At 35.5% G+C, this 19,695-nt stretch overlaps 1 protein-coding gene across 1 annotated transcript; it reads right to left on the bottom strand.

Moving 5' to 3' along the window:
* Positions 1-10,491: 10,491 nt before the first annotated feature.
* LOC101265640 (protein unc-13 homolog) lies at positions 10,492-15,931 on the bottom strand. The gene is made up of 5 exons (XM_004239219.5): positions 15,339-15,931; positions 14,120-14,986; positions 13,199-13,654; positions 11,725-11,914; positions 10,492-11,641 (listed from the first exon to the last, which is right to left on the bottom strand). The coding sequence occupies exons 1-5, from the start codon at positions 15,756-15,758 to the stop codon at positions 10,710-10,712; spliced, it is 2,865 nt and encodes a 954-aa protein (XP_004239267.2). The 5' UTR covers positions 15,759-15,931; the 3' UTR covers positions 10,492-10,709.
* Between the last annotated feature and the right edge of the window lie 3,764 nt (positions 15,932-19,695).

The following is a 19,695-nucleotide window of genomic DNA, read 5'->3' on the forward strand; positions in this document are numbered from 1 at the left end:
CTTCCTAAAATTTTCAGCTTAGATCGACTTTGGGAAAAATTCAATAACTGTGCGTAGGCGCCTTGAGATGATGTGATTCTTGTTACATTTGGAAACATAACTCATAGAAGTAGCACATTTGTAAAAATCTTGGCTAAAAGCTTTCCAAAATAACACATCTATATTTTCAAAGTAAGCTAGAATTCTGTCTCGCTCAAATTTGCAGCTTTGAGTAACTTTTGGACTAAATCAATAATCGGTGTAGGAGACTCAAAATGATGTGATTCTCATTCTGTTGGAAGCATAACTCATAGACGTACAACATATATAAAAGTTATAGCCAAAATATTACCATATTAGCACAGATATATTTCAAAGTCAGCTTTATTTCATTGTAAGGAGTGCATCTTCGGGGTGAAATCCAAAATTCGTTGTAAGAGTAGTGAAATTATGAGCTTCTTATTTCATTGTGAAGAGTGCATCAAGCAAAACACTATTTATAAAAGTTACTACAAAGTATATTTCAAATTGATGAGGATGATTTTTTCAAGTTGATTATACGCCCAAAATGCCATTTCCTTAACTTTTTGCGCTCTTGACAACAACAACAAAATTGTCTCTTGAACTTGGAGTGTTCACATCATGATATTTGCGGTTATACCATTTCAACGTAGAGCTTTGATCCGAAGATATCCTGATTTGATGTTGTAGGTAAAGATGCCCCTAATTTTGAGTAACTTACTGAAGCATCAGTGAATGATACAAAAGTATCCCCACCGTAAGCAAAAAAACTCAAGTAGAATCGTAAGTTGCTTGATTCAATACCACTGAATTTCTTGGCCTGTCGCATTTCAATGTTTCAAATCAAAAGTCCTTTGAATTGATCAGATTAATATCCGAAGTTGAATTCCAAATTTGGCATGTTTAGTATGTAACTTTGAACAATCATAGTTGAGGATCCATGACTCAATGTGGGAGTCTTAGTATTTACGAGTTTCTTCTTTTGTTGCGAAGAGTGATTTAAGAATTTCAATGTGTGTAACAATGATGATCAAGGTCTTTACGAATTTCCACTAATAGGCCTTTGAAATGCTGAGATAAACTCCAAAATATGATGATTATTTTTTTTTGCCGTTGAGTGGCCATGGTAGCAAATTCACAAGTTAGCGAAGAAATGTTTGAATCACGAGTCGCTTTTCACGCTGGAAATTAGAATACAAAAATCTTCTCCTTTGATCATTGGTGACACATTTGAACTCATGTGCTAGCTACATAAAATTTAAAGAGCTAGTGTGATGATCCCTCAAGTCCACCAAACTTTTTTTTTATACTCATTTGACTGAGCTTAGAGTGATTACTCCAAGCGCCTAGGTATCTTAGTCAAGAAGATCTAGTCATATCGTAGTTCAAGATAATGAGTTTTATTTTTATTTATTTTTAGTTTTTTTTGGGTCATACACAGTTATACTCTTGCGGGCCAGGAGTAACATGCACTTTATGCTCATACCTTAAGGAGTGTATACGACCTTCATGGTAAGTATTGCGTCAGAAACTTGGTGTTTATGCTTACTTCTCCAGACTCTCCAGACTCCTAAGACTAAGTCTTCCACTTGAAATGATCGAGTTTGCACCTTCTTATTGAATGCTCTCGCAAATCGAGCTTTATAACACTCCAACCTTTGTTGTGCTTCCAATCTTTTTTTATCCAATGCCTCCTACTCAACTAGAAGAAGTTGAGTGTTGCTTTCACTTGTAAATCTCTGTTGGACTGCTATTCGCAATGATGGAATTTGCTTCTCCAATGGAAGAACTACTTCTACGCCATACACCAATGAAAACAGAGTCGCTTGCGTGCCCGTTCTAAAAGTTGTACGATATGCCCACAAAGCTTCACCAACTCTCTCATGTCAGTCCCTTTTATTCTTTGCAACTACTTTCTTCAATAGGTTACCAAGTATATTGTTAAAAACTTCAGTAAGACCATTGGCAGGTGCATTGTATATTGAAGACTCCTGTTGCTTAAAACTAAACTTCTCACACAAACTAATCATGAGTTTATTGTTGAAGGGTAAAATTATGTTTGATTTGATAAAATCAACAATATTTTCCTGCATTTGACGACTTTGGAAGAGGTCCAACAAAATCAAGTCCCCATGCATTGAAGGTCCATGAGGCTACAGTCAGACGCAGGGCCTCTGGAGATTGAAAGATGTAATTAGCATGGAATTGACACGCTTGACACTTTTTAGCATGCTCTAAGCAGTCTATCACTATTGTTGGCAAATAGTATCCCATCCTCTTGATGCGAAAGTGAAGTTTAGGCCCTGATTGGTGTGCTCCAGATGTGCCAGAATATGCCTCTTCCATTGTTTGTTGAGCTTTTTCTTTGTCAAGACACCGCAAGAATAGTCCCTCAAAAGAACAACAAAATAGTATTCCATCGTGTAAGATGAATCATTGTGTCCTTCTCTTAATGTCTCTTCTTACTTGTGGATCCTCAAGAAGTCTTCAATGTTCAAGATTATCAATCAGTGGTTTTCTCCAATCTTCTTCTTTAACCACTTGAATAGATATATAATGGCTTTCATCGATTTGAAGATCAAGACAACTAGTAATAACCCATCGATGACATACGCGACCTTTGTTGTCTCATTTTGTCCGAGTGACATTATTGTAGCCAAGTTAGCCAAAGCATCTGTCATGCAATTTTCTTCTCTTGGGACATGATTTAAGAACATCAAACCTTTCTAACAAAGTAGCATATTGGTGATTTGACCGAGAGTTGATTGATGATCAAATTGGGAGTCACCGTATACATCTAATTGAGGAACCTTCATATCTAGTGTCATTTCAAGGCCCATAGTCAAATCTTGGTACTCTGCAGCATTGTTATAATATGGTTTACCTAGAACAAATGAAAGTGGTAAGATTAGTCGTTCTAGAGATATCAACATCACTCTTGCCCTGTACCATCTTAACGTGCAGATTCATCAAAGAACATTGTCTATGCCCGTAGCTCTTCACTAAAATAATGCATCTTCATCACGGAACTCATTTGAAGTTTCCCATCTCCCTGAAGAGGGTGATCAACAAGGAAATTAGCAAGTGTTTGACCCTTCACAACTTTTTGAGGCGCATATATGATATAATATTGATTAAAAAATAGATGCAATCTTGATAGACATCTTGAGAGAACTGGTCATACTTAGGTTATACAAGTGTGTCCCTTCTTGGCTTCATTCTCTTGAGCAAGAAGTGCCTCAAGTGATCGCTCTTGTGATGCAATGTATCATATCAATGGCTTTCCAAGAGTTGGTGCCTCTAATATAGGTGAATTCATCAAGTATATCTTGACGATTTCAAAGGAATTTAGAAATAATTGGTCCCAGTGGAAAGGAGCACTTTTTTCATCAAGTGGTTGAAGGGTTGACATCATCTAGCTAGGTTAGCAATGAATCTCCGAATGAATGTCAAATTTCTTTGTAGACTGCGTATGCCTCTCAAGTTCTTTGGATCAGGCATTTTTTGAATGACATCAATATTTTCAGGATCAATTTCAATTCCACAATGACGCACAATAAAAACAAAAATCTTTCCTGAGGTAACACCAAATGCACATTTTAGTGGATTCATCTACAAGTCAAACTTTCTTAACCATTCAAAAACAATTCGAAGGTCTTTAAGATGGTGTTCCCTTTGCTTCGTCTTTAGAAATAAGTCATCGACATAACATTCCACCCTCTTATGAAGCATGTCATCAAATATGTTTTGCATTGCATGTTGATAGGCGGCCCAAACATTCTTTAGATCCAAGGGCATCACTTTGTAACAATAAATCCCTTTCAGAGTTCGAAATGCAATGGATTATTCATCTTTCGGAGACATTCTATTTGATTATATTTAGAAGACCCATCAATAAATGACATAGCTTTATGCCAGTTGTAGCATCAATCATGAGTTCAATGATTGGCAAAGGGAAGTCATCTTTTGGACATGCCTTGTTCAGAATATCAAAAATAACGCAGACACGATTTGACCATTCTTCTTCTTAAAAGGTACAATATTCGAGATCCACAATGCGTACTTCATTTATCTTATATATCCAGCTCCGATGAGGTTGTTGACCTCCACTTCAATTTGTGTTACCAACTCAGGCGAAACGCTCATTGTGACTACTTTATAGGACACACTCTATTTTTTATCCCCAAATTATAAATAGCTATCTTAGGATTAAGGCCCGACATTTCTCTCTAAGACCAAGAAAAAACGTCTATGAACTCAATCAATAACTTGAAGTATTTCCTCTCTTCTTCTGGTGTAAGAAGTGCACTAACAAAGATTGGACGTGGATATTTTAGAGTGCCTAGATTTAGTTCCTTGAGGTCGTCTATGTTTATTGCACGTCATCCTCCAATTGAGAGGGAGCCTTTTGAACATCATCATTTGTATCATCAATGTCTGGACCTTCTTCCACCATTATGTGATGGGATAATTGTGTCAAGTTTGAATCTTCCATCTGAATTCCCATGAATATTGTGATGGTTTCATGAAATTAGTTGGTGACCACAATTGTGCTTCTTTTCACCTTCAAAGAACCATCGGTTGTGATTGACAATTTCTCTTCATACTTGATGGGAAAACATTTTAAATCTCTTTGTCGTCAGTTACACCACAAAAATTTTTACTTTCATGCTCCAGAAACCTCCTTTCGGATGATGACTTTCTTTGGATTCCCAAGCGATGAAATACTAAAGTCTTTGAGGTGGTGGCATATTCGTCCACTTGTTCAGAGGATCCTCTGTCATCCATGTGGCTCAATCTTTCAAATGAAGAGACACGGGGTGTTAATCTTCCAATGCGTTCAAACACCGAAGTCATTCGTGGTATTTTACCCTACTTAGATTACTTTTTCTTTTCATTAGAGGTCTAGTGGGATAAAAGTATTTCCTTTCCTTCTTAGATGAAATCCGAGGAGGCTCCGACAATCTAAATCCTAACCCAAATCTAGGAGTAGCAAAATGATATCTTTTCTTTTGTCAACTGCATTTGAGACTTTGTAAGCACGTGTATCTTTTCACCAGTGAATTCATCCCTAAGTTCTCCAGACATTGATGGATTTGAGAAGTCGTAACCTGATATTTCAAACAATGTGAAGACCTTTTTATCAAAGTTTCTTTTTATCTTACCAAGTTGGGTATTGCCTTTGGAGGGCTCTAAAGTGATAGATGATACTTGCGCAACTGGGATAGGCATTTTCTCCTTAAAATCTTGGAATGTTATGTCACTGAGTTCCTTCTTCGGTGGGTGGACTTGTTGAGTACACTCTTCTAGCAGTGGTTGTCCCTTTTTTTGACGCTCACGTGGAATGTAGCAAAAGATTGGTCGCTTATTATCAATATTGGTTTGCATGTCTCCTTCAGATGGTGGGAGCTTAATGGAAACTTCTTTTGTTCTCTCCCTAGACATCTCGATAGCACCCCATTCAACTTTACTATCTTCGACATCAATTGATTCGATTTCTACATGTTTCTCCATATTTTCTCTTCCACAATCTAGATAGAATTTTGCATCTGCGAAATATGATTTCGTCTCAATGAAAGGCTTGATGTCTCCATCTATTTTGACTACCTTACCATCTTTCATATACTTCATGCATTGATGCAAAGTATATGGCACCATTCCATTTTCATGAATCCAAAGACGCCCGAGCAACAAGTTGTATGATGTTTTGGCATCTATGACATGAATCAAAGTGTTTGATTTCACGTTGCCAATGGAAAATCCTACATAAATCTTTGCTATGGATCGTTGTCCTCCTTGATTCAACCCTTGGATCGTCAGATTTCTTTTGGACAATTCATCAACAATGATCCCAAGTTTTTTCAAGACAAATTTTGTCATAATATTCAATGCCGAACCACCATCGATTAGTATGAGATTGAGATATTTTTCTCGAATAGACCCTACAGCAAACAATGGTCTATTATGTAGCTTAGACTCTAACAACAAGTCATCATCTGTGAAGGCAATTGTAGCACAACATAGGGCAACTTTTTCATCAGTTTGATATTCTTATGTTATTGCTAGATTATGCTCACCTTTGCTTCGCTTTGTTTCGTCTGTGCTAGAAATAACACGTGTTGCACCAATTTGACTACCATATAAGAATTTTTCAGGAAATAATTCATCCAATGTAATGGGACTTGAACCTTTGCATGAAGAACCATTAATATTTTTGCTAGTACAAGCCTTGACGTTTTTTGATGGTTATAGTTGATTCACATCACTCCTTGTTGCTCTTGTCTTAAGAATTCGTATCCTAAGGACTTCTTGATGTCTCTGATTCTTATGAGTAACTAGAGTTCAACCATCAACTTCATTATCGTCTATCTCTAGTGAACCTTCAGGGGGTTTTCTTGAAAAGTCAACTTCAACAGGTGTTAAACTTCCGAATTGCATGAAAGTGGACCTTGATTACTTTTTTTGATTTGGTGCTACACTACCATGATTTTCCTCCGTTGTTTCATCTTGGTCAATGATTATTTTTCCTTCACTTACTAACATTATGATTTTCTCCTTTCATATAAAACTTTTACTTGTCGGGTGGACAAGGATGCGATGGAACTTGCAGTATCTAGGATCACCAAATTTATTGATTTCTTCGGGTCTTTTTGATTTAAGAAGATCAATAAATTTTTTAGATAGAAATTCATCAAAAATCATAGGTACATCTGAATCTGGAAATGGGTAAACCTTTGCCTCTAACTCCTTCAAGGTTGGACGTTGCCTCTCCTCCCTCGGTTATTGATTTATTGCTTCCTCCTCTTTTAGTTTACTCTTGGTTGTGACCTTTACAATAGTTGCTTTCACCTCTATAGATTCCTTAGTTTGGGTCTTTGAGGTCATACCCTTTTAGAACTCTTTTTTTTATTTTGTTAGATCAACAAAAGGAGATGTCTTCCCATGACTCATGATGCTCAACTCCATGTCATGAGCTCGTGTAGCAAACTCTCTAAGAGTTCACAATTTTGATTCTTTGTAGTATGTATAGAAGTTCCCAATGCATACCCTGAATGCACATTTCCACAATAGATATTTCAGAAAGAAGATCTTTGCAGTCTAGACTCAATGATCTCCAACGATTGATGTAATCCATCGCATGCTCATCCTTTCTTTGCTTAGTGCCCGTCAACTCTATCATGCTGACGGTTTGGCGATTACTGTAGAAACAATTGAGGAATTCCTTCTCGAGTTGCTTCCAACTATCAATGGACTCGCGTTCCAAGTTGATATACCAATCGAAATCATTCCCTTTCAGTGAATGAATAAACTATTTTACCAAAAATTCACTATGTGTTCCAGCATTGCTACAAGTTTCAACAAAGTGGGTGATATGTTGTCATGGGTTCCCCTCAACATCAAATTGTTATAGCTTTGGTGGTTGATAATTTGTTAGCATTGATAGACAATCAATCCGTCTAGTATATGTCTTGGAGTAATACAAGGAACTTTGTGATTTTCTGCCATATTGAGCCTCGATAGTGTTTGTTATCATGTCTTGCAATTGTTGGACAGATAGTGCAACAACTAAAGTAGATTGTTTCTCCTTTTGAAAGTTTGACTTTGCTAGAGATTCCTCAATGTCCTTGTATTGTTGATCAAAACCAGATGGACAAGTGGGGATGTGACTTGACTCTCCAGGTGTGAAGACCTCCAACTTGTTCATAAGTTGAGCAATACGAAGATTTTTGTCATCGGCGGATTTCTTCAAGGCCTCAATAGTTTGCTCCATCATCGGAAACTTCTCATCCATGTTAGTTGAGTCAAACATCAAAGCATTGACTTTTATTGAAGTTGGAGAATCCTTTGATTCTTTAGATTCACCAAAGTTGAGAAAATTCTCCAAAGAACACAGACAGAAGATTGCCCCTAACTGTTGCACTTACGACCATCGTATGAGAGTTGTTTTTATTACTCGCCTCCAAAGAAGTAAAGTATTCAAATCCATATAACCCACTGTTCTTGAACTTACGCCGAGTAATTGGGCCAACATGACTGAGATCAGCAGAGACGACATCAGCAGAGTCCTTTTGTGAAAAATCACTACTCTTTTTGCAGTCCATTGTGAAGGTTGCCTATGTAGTTTTTGATTTGCAGCAGAAAGAGATGAAGAGCAGAATCGGTCTTACTAGGCGTGCCAAATTTGTTCGCAACAAATTTTCTTAAGCGCTGAAAATTATCTGCAAGCAAAATAAATAGAAGAAAAAAATGTGATTTTATTAACGATCGTTGTGAATATAATTCTATTGTTCTCTTGATTCTCTCTCTTATGTTTCTCCGTGATTCGAGGTCTTCAGTAGTGTATTTCTCGTGTTGTTGGATGATGTAGATATCCTTAAGATGTTTTCGATCTCCGAGATATCGAAAAGCGCTTCGTGGTTTCAAGTCGATCTCCGAAAAGAACTTCGTTGATCTCTCCTTCGAAGAGCTATGTAGTATATGGCGTAGCTTTCTCCAATTGCAGAATGTTTGTTGAAGAATTTTCTTGATGCCCCTAGAATGTTATGTACATCCCCTATTTATAGTCATAAGGGGTGGACAATGTTGCTTGTGATTGGCCAAAGGATGTCACTTTGACACTTGGCGAATTGTGATTGGTTCTTGCATTTGATTGGGACTACCACTTAATTTGGATATGTGGCGTCACCTTGTTGGTCTTGGATGCCTAGTCACTATGACATGTGGCATGTGTTTGTGCTTCAAGGTGAAATGGACCATGGATTTGAATTGAATAAGATGGACTTATTTATTTATAAAGCCCAAATGAACCTGGATTTAATTCAAATATTTGTATGAACTTGATTCAATAAAATTTATGTGTCTACAAGTGTATAACTAATGTATTAGTTACACATACGCTGAAAAAGTGTATCAAAGAAGATATTAGTAATATACAAAAGTTCTAACCCATTGATAGCCACCTAGAGTTGACATCAATTTTCACTTGGACACTGCAAGTAGGCATTATTCATTTTAAACACCTTAAGTAGGGGAACGTTGGGTCATATTCACGTTTTTGACAATCAGCCAAATATATAGGGTGTGTGTATTACACTCGCTGATGTCGTGTCAAAGTAGCGAATTAAATAATAACATGTGATATATATTAAAAATTATTTAGAAAATATATTGTGAATAAAAACTCATTTTAAAGCTATTTAATTAATTAATTACTTTAAAAATTACCTTTCAATAAAAAAGAAAAAGGAAAAAAAAAAACCTACAACACCTTTATATTTCTCCTCCACTATTTCCATCCTTCACCATTTCCACATTTCTTCCTCCTTTAATCACTGTTACTATGATGCCTTTTTCTTCAAGTTTGAAGTTTATCACAACACTCATCTTTTTCTTTAAATCTATATAACCAATTTGGGTCATAAGCAAAAATACCCATAATCTAAAAACTATCATACTATTACCATCTCTTCGATTCCTTCATATTCATCTTCTTCTTTGTTTTTCTTCAATCACCTTCACCATTGGAATTGCTCGTTTTGAAAGTTTCAAAGTACTCCAAAAAAAATTTATCCATGATAAAATCAGATCTATTTATGAATTTACTTGAAATGGGTTCATCAAAATAGAAAAAGCTAAAAGCTTTGAAAAGTCGAAAATTAGTATTTCAAAAATTAAATTTGAAAAAAATTAACTCAAACAGAGAGAGGTGAAAATAGACCAACAAACATTTGAACGACTCGGTAAACTTTCTGACAATGAAACTATTTAAAAAATTAGGTGAAAAAATTTGATATCATGAAGAAGATATATGCTCTAGACATATTTTTTAGTCCTTTCTGAAATTATTTTTGTTGATATATATAATTAATTTAATTTTCCACATCAAGAAATGTGAATGAAGTATGGGAAGGAAAGAGAAGGAAGAAAAAGAAATAAAAAAGTCTAAAAATCATAAAATTATGTCTTCCACGCGCTCAAAGTAAGTGTAACACACGTGATATGCCAACTCAGCAAAAAGTGTCAAAATGACATAATATGATCCTAGTCTAAAATGAACATCGTCTTGTTGAGGTGCCTATGTGAAATTTGGTGCCAATTTTAGAGGGCCACCAATGGGTTTGGCCTATACAAAAATAATGCATGTATTCTTTTTTCTAATGCATCCTACCGAATGATCCCTTATAGCATATTGAGAATTTTAAGGTAAAAACATATTCGTTCTGTTTCAAAAACAATGACCTACTTTCCTTTTTAAATTCTTTTTAAGAAGAACAACCTACCTATTTTCATTTTTACAACATTTTAATTTTAACTTTTCAGGTGGTATGTTTATGACTACAAGATTAAAAGACTTTGGTATATTTGTCATAACTGTAATATAGGACACAAGATTAAAGTCTTTTATTTTCTTAAACTTGATATCAAATCAAACTAAACCATTATTTGAACTACTATGGTTTGTTCCCCAATTGAAGCAGTTAGGCATATCTATTGAGCTGGTAATGTATTAGTAGCAACATGTCATAATTTCACACCCATTACAGTAATCCTCAAAATCTTGCTTTACAAACTGACCAATTCTTTTCTTCTTTTAACTTGCTAACAGTCATATGATATGCCTCAATAAATCAGAAGTATTCTGTACAAAATAATCACACCACAACTATTATGAACAACCTAACCTAAGATACACATGGTGTACAAAATAATCACAGTTTCTTTGGCAAGTTGTATTTCTTCTTTAGAAACTTAGAAGCAATTTTATCATTTCGATAACACAGAACACGCATAATGGTGCTGAGCTCAGTTGGACTCCAGTTACCTGATGTAGGAGGCAAGGGAAGTCTGGATTTAGCTGAAGTGCCAAAATTATCTTCAGTGGCATGTTCAAGTTGCTCAATCAGAATAGCGGTATCAGTATGGAAAAGAGGAAGAATGCCTTTCAAAGTAGCTGAATACTTGTCTATAAGGTCAGTCGGTAACCCATCCCCATCAGACCAGAATAGATCCATTAGGAACTTTAAATCTTCATCTATAATTGCAGCATCAGCAAGTGAAAAAGCACGACAAGGTCCTCCAGCCAACAAAATCAACAAGAATCCATCAAAAGAGGCTTTCATTACATTAGTGATAGCACGTGTCCGGACCCTGTCATGAACTGTTGCCGATATGATCTCAAGGTTATTCTCCAGCTCCTGGAGGAAAGGTTCAATCCGGGATGATGAAACATCTGCTACATATAGATAATCCCAGAAGATATGCCTCAACTCATGGAAGATGATTTTATATGAAATTGCTTCAGAAAGCTGCTGGATCCCTTCCAAACAAGAAGCTACTGACAGCTCAAAACATTTGCCCAACCCATCAACAATATTATCATCATGAACACGTGTATTATCCCTCAATTGAGAAATTGTCCTTTTCTCAAGTACATCTAATTCTTTTCGTATGGAATGCAAAGTATTTATACGGACACACAACTGAGGTATGCTGAAAGAATCATCTCCATTAGTGGTCCCACTTTGAGATTTCCTATACGGAACCATAGGAGATCTCTCTTTCTTCCTGAACACACGGAATTTTGACCCAGTTGAGCATCTAGTCAAAGCAGGCATAGTCGGAACAAAGGCACTTCGAGATCCTGCAACACACTAGAAATTAGTGATCTACAATGTCAACTATCACATCATTTATCAATACATGGCAGCCAAAATTAATATTTACCACAGCCAGATATAGCCTTCAATATGTAGTTCTGCAGGCATCTGTCAAGACCATTCATTAATTCTGGAAGCAAATCTGGATGCATAGGTATCGGTAACAAAAAAAATGCTTCAAAAGTCTCATCAATACTGCGTAGGACCTCCACCCCAGAGGGAGCAACTCGCTCTTTATTTGCACGAGGGTTCCAAATCTACAAAAGGAAGTGAAAGATCAGGTGATGATGTACCACTTTAGCTATCTGTTCAAGGTTTGTATACAGCACATGACCAAGTAGCACCAGCAGACCATATCCAATATGATAATAAGATAATATAAACATGACTTGAACTTCACAATTTCTCTTAATCCTCCGCCAGGGGGAAAGTAAGAGACACAGGAGATAAAAATGTTATTTGGACAATCTCTTTCTCTCTCTCTGCTCTCCTCTCTGTTTAGTTGGACGGGGGATGAAGGACAAAGAACAATGATAATGAAGACAGATCCTATCATTATTTTCACCCTTTTGACTTGGCAGGAAGCTTCCAGGCATACCGGATGAGTGAAGGAAAATCTGAGACTTCAGTAGTTGGTTAGAGTTATGGAGGTATTAGTACGGTAGGAAATAGTAATGAATGAACCTGTGTATTATTTTATGCATATGTTAGTTATGCAGGAACTAGTTATTCATGTACTTATTAGTTATTATACTGCATAAAATAATACATACATTATCTCTTAACTTATACATGTATTAGTTATGCAAAATTTTAAATTGTTACCTAAACATCGTATTAATTCTATATATAAATAACTTATTTTATTATCTACCTACCAAACATCATATTAGTTATACACAAATTAATACATGGAATAACTTGTTTCTTATCCAGCTACCAAATGATCCCTAGGTTAGAATTATGCAGGTATTAGTAGTACTTGAATTAGTTATGAGGAAATCTCTATACTATTTTATGCAGGATTTCACTTATTCATGAATTAGTTATTTATTCCATCTTCAATCCTGCATAAAATAATACACATGTTCTCTTATAACTTATACATGTACTAGTTATACGAGTTTCTAAATTGCAAACCAAACACCATATCAAGTCAATTGAATTTTATACATCGCAAAAGAATATTAACAAACATGATATTACTTATGCATGACTAAACACATGAATAACTTAGTGCCTAACCAGCAACCAAACGACCCCTAATTACAAGATAGTTGTATAATACTGGGTATACTTGATACTATACTTTTTGCAGTGGAGAGCGGACTCTCCCTCTTTCCTTTTGTATTATTACTCAATAATAGGACCAAAATATATAATACAGGGAAAAGAATTATCTGAAAGAAATTTTTTCAACGCCATGACCCCAAAACCTTCATTTTCTTACATCCAGATTTGAAGAAAGAGTGTAGTGTTTATCGGTAATGGTCCATGGCACTAGACATAGTTACAATCCGGCAACAGAGAAGGAAACATACCTCTTGTTGCAGATTCCTGGTGACCCATTCCTTAAGTCTGTCCAATCGAGTACTTATCCATGATTTTACGAGGTTTGCGATCACAGCTTCAGCTTCATAAGGAATCATCTCTGTCATTAATGACTTTCCTCCATCTTCACTGTCAACAGCATCCACAACAGCCATCTGTACAAGATCTTTCTCCAACTTGTCAGCTGCTATCAGCACCTGTACAGCATCTGGAGTCAACTCACTTATCCCGGAAACAAACTTCTTCAGCTCATTTCCATAGCAAGCATGAAGTGTCGCAACAGCTACACCAGTTGCAAGAGGGTGCCATCTCTTCAGAACAGCACTATATATCTCTTTCTCATTAAAAGCCAGATCACTAACATTTTGGGCAAGGATAGAAAGGATAGGAAGAGGATTATGCTGTTGTTTAGACGACTTTCTGCTTGATATCAACCTCTCTTTTCCCTGTCTTTAGGCAGAGTAAGCAGAGTTAGTCACTTTTCCACCAAAGGAGTAAAAGTTTAACTTATGAAAGTTAGAGGTTTTAAATAACAAAGTACAGACAGGATGTTTAAAGCATCAAGTGTACAACAGCTAGATGGAGGATGATTGCTGCACTGAAACATAATATTCAGCACAAATATAGATTATCAGTAGAATCCTTATGAAGCTCTACACTATCAGGAGATTGTAACTGTCACAATGACAGAAGCAATCATCTCTACAAGGGGGAAGAAAAACTCTCACTTCAAGTCAAAGTGTAGCTGAGATAAGAAATATAGGGGAAGCACCAATAACACCATTCTAGATTCATGAGAAAGAGAGCCGAAAAACACTGAACTACCCTTAAATTAATAATGCAAACTGGAGTTCCTGACATGATGTGTGTACTCCATGATGAGATTTACCAAAGCAGGAAGACTAACTTGCCTGAGAGAAGGTGTGGAGCATCGAAGCCCTGATGTAACTATCAACTCTGCTAAATGCAACATCAACCTCTTTACTCCTTTTGTGATAGTTGCCTGAACTGTGTTCGACCAAAATTTCCGTAGCTGATAAACTCAGAGAGAGAAGACTTTGCATGCTATCAATGTTGTCCCTGTAAAAGCTATCATGATATACAAGCAGCCTTTTCTCTGCCCAACCTACGATCAGACCAAGTAGAGAACTCAAGGTCTGAGAGCAAGTTGGGTGTTTTACTGTCTTGGAATCCTTTGCTACATCTGACAACAGATTATCAGAGGCAAAGAGCAGCTCTTTTTGAACTTGGCTGGTTGCAACATATCGATGAAATAAAACCCATGAAAAGCAAATATTATGGAACATCTGGTCTATACCAAGAACAACCCAAGTTTTTTTAATGATTTCTAAGACCTCATCAACTTCTTCAATAACAGAGATCTTATCATTCACATCAAAACAAGCTTCAAGCAATATTTGGTAGAGTCGGAGATTCAATGGTGTTCCATCTGCCCAATGGCATATCTCAGGGCTCGACCCATCAAATGATCTGCAGGCGAGGGACGTGGAAAGATTTCGTAGTTCTAGCATTGATTCACTGTGCTTCGTAGTTTCCATGGGTTTCACCAGAGCCCCACGTATAATCTGCTGAAGCTGTTTTGGACGTGTATCTATCTCATCCAGCGGCAAGCATGGATGCAAGACAAGTCCAGCCTCTAGTAGCTTCAAGTTTCTCCTCTGCCACACTTCATATTCCTGCGGATTTGGAAAATCTGAGATTTTGAACTGCTGTAAGAGCTCCAGTGGTAGAACCATTGACTCAAGACGTCTTCCAAGCTGGTAAGTAGAAGAAACAAACTAATCACTAAGCAGCAGCATAAAGAACATTGCTGTAGAATATTGATCTATAGTGTATATCGAATTCCTTTTAAATGAATCCATCAAGTTTAAGTAGCTGAGCATACATCGCATCAACAAGTAAAAGCTTTCTCCCTCCATAGAATCAATTCTCAACCAATCAATGATAAGTAAGATACCCAAAATGTAAATAATGGAGGAAAGATCATCCGTCTGTTGCTGCAAATTAGTTAGTGTCTCCTTTGCTTTTCCCAGTAAAATACCAAGCTTTGGGGGCAACAAAAAAAAAATTAAAATCAATCAATGAAGGCACAAATAAAGTAGTATAAACCTGTCCAGCAGCAACTCTCAAGAAGGCTCGTCGGACCCTAGTATCAGTTGGCTCTGAAATCCCCATTTGTACCCTCATAAGCTCAGCAACACCAACAGTAGAAGCCTTTTTCCCACTCACCGATTCTAAATTCTTCTTCAAACCAAGCGCCTTCTTCACTTTACTAGCCGCCTTGGACGATGATGATGAGGTAGACGATTTAACGGAGCTGGAAACATATTTCAATGTCTTGCCAGAGTTAAAGCTCCGGCAAGCACCGACAAGGATCTCATATGCAGCTTCCCGGAGCTCCGATTGGGTGAAGTCTACGGCCAATTCTCCAAAGGGGTAGGTAAGTTCATCGGAGGGTGAAATGGCAACTTTTTTTGTTGATACTGTCTGTGCCGCTGCATCTCTGTATGCATAAGACACCATATCCATGAACAATGAATATCAAAATTTCAGATTATTTTTTCGTTGTAGGTTAGGTTTGTAAATCAAATGAAAAGTGATGCAAGAAATTGAAAGCGTATATATATATATATATATATATATATATATATATATATATATATATATATATAAATTATAGAAATAAAAAAAGGGTTGATGATGAATGATATTCAGGTTTGAGGTTTTCAGAAAAAGGGAATGGTTGAGAGTGGGGCCTACTAACTTGGCGAGCGCGTTTGGAATTTTTCAGCCTTGGTCAAAGGTTTCCATAGAAGCATTCATATGGTACGACAATTTCGTGATTTAATAAAGTTAGTTAATTTTAAATAAATAAATTTAAATATATATACTGAATTGATATAAATTTTACATGTATATATTGAATTAATATAAATTTTATCCAAAAAAATTATCATAGACTATATTTTAAATTCAAATTTCAGTGCTATATTTTTCTCTAATTTTGATGTTGGAACGGATTTTCAACTTAAATATTGATGCTCTTAAATTCAAACGCTCTTCCGCAACCATTGTGATGGTCGAGTAATTGCTCACCTAATTTTGAAATAACGGCTAAATACGTACGCAACTCTTTAAATTACTTAAATATATTCATATAAATACCTAATTGTTTTTTTGAATTATCCTCACAAACGTATATTAAAAATTCTATTTTTATCCGTGTACATGTTAAACTAAGCTTATTTTATTCATGTATTTCGCCAAAGAATATATATATATATATATACACACACACTAATTTCACGGTATGTGTGTTTGCAGAGGCGATTCAATATTATTGAAGGTCTAAAGCAAAATTAAATTTTGCCCTAAAATAATTCATACATATTTATTTAAAAAATATCTAATTGTTTAGATGCACATAATTAGTTCAATTTTTTATAGATGACTTTTTTTTAGTTGTTTTTAATTTTTTTAAAAATTAATTTTAGGTAAGATTCTATCAATTCAATGCTAAAAAAATATCCTTTTACTAAAGCAATCATTATATGAATTGTTAACATAATTTTATATGTTATATAAGTTGACAAATTTTAAGCAAAAATAAGAGTTGGAACCATAGAATCTGACGTCAATAACTTGATAAACCTAACTTTAACTGAAAATTTAAGTAAAAAGAAAATGTGATTCACTTTGTTCAACATTGTCCGACTAATGAATCATATTTTTGATAGAGTATTACTTAGGCCTCATTTGTTTTCATTAAGATAAAGACCTCTGAATCTGAATACACATCTAAATATTAAAATTGCATTAAGAGTTAGGTGTCTAGATATGAATACACATATGAATTATTAAGATGTTATCTCCAAATCGTTTATTGTTTGTTTTCAATATCTAAATGTTTATATGAATCAAACATTTTATTAATAAAATATTATAAAAATTCATCTCAACAAAAAATATTACGTTTTGATTTTTTTAAAATCAAAATTATCAAGCATAACATAAAAAAATCACAAATAAAAAGTATTTTATAGGCAAAATATAATATCAAAATGTTCCATAAGTATGATAAATAAGAGTTGAAAAATAATAAGTAAGGTATCATATTATTAGCGCCTCACATATAGTTTGGCTAATTAGAAAAACTAAATAATTCTTATCTTTTTTTCGATAACCTTAATCTAATTCTCTAACTTGTGAACCTCTAACTCATTATATATACTAACACGTATATTGTATAATGACTCTTCTCATCCAAGTCCATCTAATTTTTTCATATATTCTTCAAATGAAGGTGGCGAACCCAGGATTTGAACATAGGGGGTGCACTAGTATGAGTGACCCTAGGAGTGATACAAAGGTAACGTTAGCAGTATAAGCAAAATACAACATCTTTGTTCATACTATATTCCAACTATCAAGAATATGAACTCTTAAACCATGTTTTACAAAATTGATGCATTTTCATTCCAAATCTAGTTTGGGAATATTCATTATTACTAATATTCGGTTGACAAGACCCTTGTTGAATTTAGTGTCTTTTCACTTCATTTCGTATTCTGGGCTATATTTGTCAATGAATTTTTTTCTTCAGGATCCGGTTTAAGTGATTGCACATCAAACACATCTATAAAAACGCGAAGAATTGTCTATAAAATTAGCACTTGGTTGAGAAGAATTATTTTTCGTCAAAAGTCTATCCATCTAAATCACAAGAATCAACAACAAATTATTGCAAAAAAAAAAAATGCTTATAAACAAAAATTTATCAATTTACGCAGAGATAAAATAATAGGGTAGGACTTTAATTATGCACTCTTATATTTTGTTTAGAATTGTGCTAGAAAAAATTATGATGTCAACTTGGTATAATAGAGGTGTATATAAGTTGACTAGTAATGGGCAATACTCAATATCTAGCAGTTATAATGCTCTACTGGAAAACATGAATGTAATGAGGGAAGCAGACCTGATTTGGAATTGCATAATGTTACCAAGACAGAGAACGATTAGTTGGTTGGCGTATCAAAACAAGTTGTTGACTAAAGATAGGCTACAAAGGATACATATTCAGGTAGAACACACAGTGTGCTGCTTATGTGATGACGGAGTGGATGTGTAAAATCTTATAATCCTAAATAGCTAGGATCAAACAAAGAAACTAAGAGTAGTTATTTTTGGAAAGAACAGGAAAATTTTGGAAATTCCATAAGTTTAGAAAGTGAGTTTTGGTCATTTTCAAATGACCATAACTTCTAGCTCAGTAGGAGTTAGGAGCAGATCTTTATATGGATGGAAAAACCTTGGGAAGATCTTTCCAACTGTGTCAAGTTTACGCATTTTCGATGTTGTATGAGGGAGATATACCTTTCGTAAGTTGGGTTGTTAGACTGAGGAAAGTCCAATCTGGATGTTAGTAAGGGTAAAGTAGTCTTTTCACCCATGTATTTTCTAATTCATTTTAAGGGTTTATTAGGGGTAACCAAGTCCCAGTTCAGTTTTAGAAAAGTTGAGAACGCTTAATGCTTGGGGAGAAGAGAGAAGAGGAAGATCAAGAATTCTTTAAGAACGCTAAGGTTTCGCTAGTAGAATTCATGGGGGATGATCCCTATCGAGGTATGTGAGATCTTTTATGTGTAAATTCATTCATTCACACACCAATATGTTTAATCAGAAAGTTTTGCATTGATTAAATGATGAATCTTGAATTTCTAGAGGAACAATTGTTGAAATCTTGTTGGTAGAATCATAGTGTACCTTTAGTGGATTGTGATTCGTACTTCTAGGCTGTTTTACGAGTCTAAACTATTGGATATTGAGGATATTAGTGATCTTAAGTGTTTGGCGAAGATCCATGGAAGTTTTAGAGGTTTAGAGTTGAAAATTGGAGAAGAAAAGTTGGAAAACCCGTCTGACAGGCTTTGGGGCGCTGCGCCTACCAGAGCCCCTTAAGACAGACTTTGTCCGTCAGGCTCTGGCGTGCCGCGCCAGCCAGAGTGCCTGAGGACAGTGTTTGTTCGTTAGGCTCTAGCGCACCGCGCCGGTGTCACCTGGAGTTTCCATTTCTCCCCCATCTTTTCGTACTAGTTCCTCAGTGATGTACCTATCATTCCGAGTTGATTTCAACACTCTAAAGTACATCTAAACATCATGAAATCATCCATAAACATGAGATCATGATCCTTGAATCCATAATACAATTCAAGAAAACTTAAAGATCAAAGTCAAAGAAGTTAAGAGTCAAGTCTAAAAGTTAAGAAGCAAGTCAAAACGAGTTCTTAAAGTTTCTAACAAACCTTTTTAACTTTATTTTAAGACTCAAGTTTCAAGTTAAGCAAGAGCAAAGAGTTGAGTTCCTTCTGAAAGAAGTATAAGGGGACTAAGTAATCCCTAATTCAGAGTTGCAAATATTTTCACATATAAACAAGTAAAGAGCCTTCGGGCTAGTTTTCAGATA

The sequence above is a fragment of the Solanum lycopersicum genome, chromosome 5, assembly GCF_036512215.1.
Source record: "Solanum lycopersicum chromosome 5, SLM_r2.1".
In the NCBI taxonomy this organism is placed as follows: domain Eukaryota; kingdom Viridiplantae; phylum Streptophyta; class Magnoliopsida; order Solanales; family Solanaceae; genus Solanum; species Solanum lycopersicum.